Source organism: Olea europaea, unplaced genomic scaffold, assembly GCF_002742605.1.
Source record: "Olea europaea var. sylvestris unplaced genomic scaffold, O_europaea_v1 scaffold5352, whole genome shotgun sequence".
Taxonomy (NCBI): Eukaryota; Viridiplantae; Streptophyta; class Magnoliopsida; order Lamiales; family Oleaceae; genus Olea; species Olea europaea.
Window position 1 is genome coordinate 11,320 of NW_019263677.1, and position 3,236 is coordinate 14,555.

General features: G+C 34.5%; 1 protein-coding gene across 1 annotated transcript; it reads left to right on the forward strand.

The window, feature by feature from the left end:
- Positions 1-5: 5 nt before the first annotated feature.
- Positions 6-1,440, forward strand: LOC111388889 (berberine bridge enzyme-like 22; the record flags this gene model as incomplete). Its single annotated transcript, XM_023013714.1, has 1 exon — positions 6-1,440. A coding segment is annotated over one exon (1,296 nt), but the record flags the coding sequence as incomplete, so codon positions are not given.
- Between the last annotated feature and the right edge of the window lie 1,796 nt (positions 1,441-3,236).

A 3,236-nucleotide genomic window follows, 5' to 3' on the forward strand; every position in this document is an offset into this window, starting at 1 on the left:
TACGCGTTCGAAGTGGTGGCCATGACTATGAAGGACTTTCTTACACGTCAGAAGTCCCATTTGTGATCGTTGATCTTGTTAACCTACGGGAAATAAATGTCGATGTAGAGAAGAAAACTGCATGGGTTCAAGCTGGTGCAAGACTCGGTGAACTATATTATAGAATTGCAGAAAAAAGTCGAACCTTAGGATTTCCTGGTGGTGTTTGCCCAACTGTTGGTGCTGGCGGACATATCAGTGGAGGAGGTTATGGAACATTGATTAGAAAATATGGGCTGGCAGCTGATCATGTAATTGATGCACGAATCATAGACGTGAATGGACGAATTCTCGATAGAAATTCCATGGGTGAAGATCTTTTCTGGGCCATAAGAGGAGGTGGAGGTGCCAGTTTCGGAGTCATCCTTGCTTGGAAACTGGAATTGGTGGACGTTCCAGAAAAAGTCACCGTATTCACAGTTGCCAGGACTTTAGAACAGAATGCAACAAATATTGTTGAACGTTGGCAATACATTGCACACAAATTCGATAAAGACTTGGCCGTTAGAGTCTTTCTAAGAAGGGTGAATTCAAGCCAAGATGGCAAGAGAACTATTCAGGCTTCGTTTCAATCATTGTTTCTTGGTGGTGTCGACAGATTGCTACCACTGATGCAACAAAGCTTCCCGGAATTGGGTTTGCGAAGAGAAGATTGCACGGAAATGAGATGGATAGAATCAGCCCTATACATCTACGGGCTTCCCTTCGGATCACTTGATGTTTTGCTTAATAGGACTCAGGCAAATGTGCGATACTTTAAAGCAAAAGTAGACTATGTTCAGAAACCGATTTCTAAGAATGGGCTTGACGGCATATGGACACGGTTTTACGAAGAGGACGCTGGGGAAGCTGAGATGTTGTTGGTCCCATATGGGGGAAGAATGGATGAAGTTTCAGAGTCTTCCATTCCCTTCCCACACAGAGCTGGTAATTTGTATCAAATCCATTATATGGTGAATTGGGATGAAGAAGAGGCGTCAGAAAGGCATATAAATTGGATTAGAAGACTTTATAGTTACATGGCTCCTTATGTTTCCAAGTCTCCAAGGGCTGCATATATCAACTACAGAGATCTTGATATAGGAGTTAATAATAATGGCAATACAAGCTATGCACAAGCAAGCATTTGGGGACGAAAATATTATATGAATAATTTTAAAAGACTGGTTCAAGTGAAAACCAAGGTTGATCCATCTAATTTCTTCAAGAATGAGCAAAGTATTCCACCTTTCTATTCGAGGTGGAACAAGAATGGAAAATAGGATAATTCCACCTTTTTTTATAATAAGTTGCTTGTCGATTGACTTGTATTAATGTGATTAAGACCATAATTGTTAACTATGCCAACAGAGATTGTATTAATAAATAGTACATTTATTAATAAAATACATCAATTTTCCATCAATTTGTGGAGGGCATAGATGTAATTCTTGATCTAAATATGTTGAGGTATAGGTCTTCAAAACAACGATTTTAGCCGAAATGAGTTATTATATTTTAATTTAAATACGTTGCTCAAAAATACATTTTTTTCGTATGACAAGTTCCTAAAGCTATTGCCTACCATCAGTTAACGTAACATTTCAATTTATTTTATTTTATTCTTATCCAATTTAAACGCGCATGAAAGTTTATGTTGTCAAATTTTTATATCCAAATATGCGAAATTAATAAATAACAATCAACAAGTCATTTGTTTTTAGATGATTAAGGTAATTAATTCAATTAACTCTAAATTTAAACAATGACAAACATTCAGATCAAAGCATTAAAGTAAATAACACTATCAGCATGTTTGAGAGTGATTTTTTTGCCCAAAAAATTGATTTTTTGATCGTTATTTCACTATTTCAGCCGTTATATTTGACTTCTTCTCTCACAGGTGGATCTCACTTTCTCCTAACGATCAAAACATTAATTTTCAAAATCACTCCCAAACAGACTTTATATGTTCCTAGAGGAAAATCACTTCTCAAGATCAAAAACTTCCGGACAAATTTGCCAATTATATTTATTAAAAAAGTTAATTTACAATTAGTCCAGACATTGCTAAACATTAGCTAATTGTGACTCCATAACTTATAAATCACCAAGGAACTTTTTTGGTGTGCGACCCGCACTTCCCAACAACTCTAGACTACTTTTCTCTCTGTGTGGATCATTAAGAACGAATTTGTTCTGGAGTGTTGGAACTCCAAGGACATCTTATCTTAAATTCAGGGCTTTGTGTGCTTATAGGTGAAGGTAAAAGAACATTGGATGATATATATGATCTATGTAGCATGTTCTCTTAACTAGTTTAAGGCTCAACCAATAAAAATATATATAGGATGAATTTATGAATCAAGAAATCAATGGATTGTGTTTTGAATTTTCAACAATGCAATCTCTAGTGTAAAATAATGTTTTGACTACGCTTGAGTATTTATAATATGAAGTGTTTGAGATTGAATAGGAGTGCAAAATGTGTTAAAATCGCGAATAGAATTCTGCTCAGAAAAGTCGATGCAAGAAAGCAAAGTGAACTCTGTTGACAACATCTTTGCTACCGTAAAATTTTGAATTTGGTCTAAGGAAAGTTTCAAGCATGGTAATATAACATTTGTGCCACCATACATGTGTACTACGATAGACCATTTTCAAAATCTATTACGAGGTGGAGAATGAACACATTCAAATGGATAATGAAGTTTGATTAAACATTGTTGGCAAAAGAAGTGTAGACTTGCAATTCACATCCGGCAAAAAGATCACATTGATATATGTTTTACATGTACTAGATATGAATAGAAACCTTATAAATGGTGGTTTGTTGAAAAAACTAGGAAAAAAAAAATCCACATATGAGTCGGGCAAATTTGTGTTTTTCCGGAATGGTGTGTTTGTTGGAAAAAGGCTAACTTAGTGATGGGAATAGTCAAATTTTGCACTATTGGCAAATATTAATAAAGCTACAAATTTTAATTATGTTATTAAATCTATTTCTTTATGACATGATTGATTATAAAATATTGGCTTTTCTACTTTAAAAGAATGATAAAAATCAGAGTGATTTCCTATGAAAACATAAAAGATACTACCTCCGTCTCAATTATATAGGCTTGTTTCGTTTTTCACACGAATTAAGAAATCTTCTTTAATGTCATGGAAAAATTAATTTTTGCTAAGATCTTTTCAGGTTTACCCCATTTAATTTT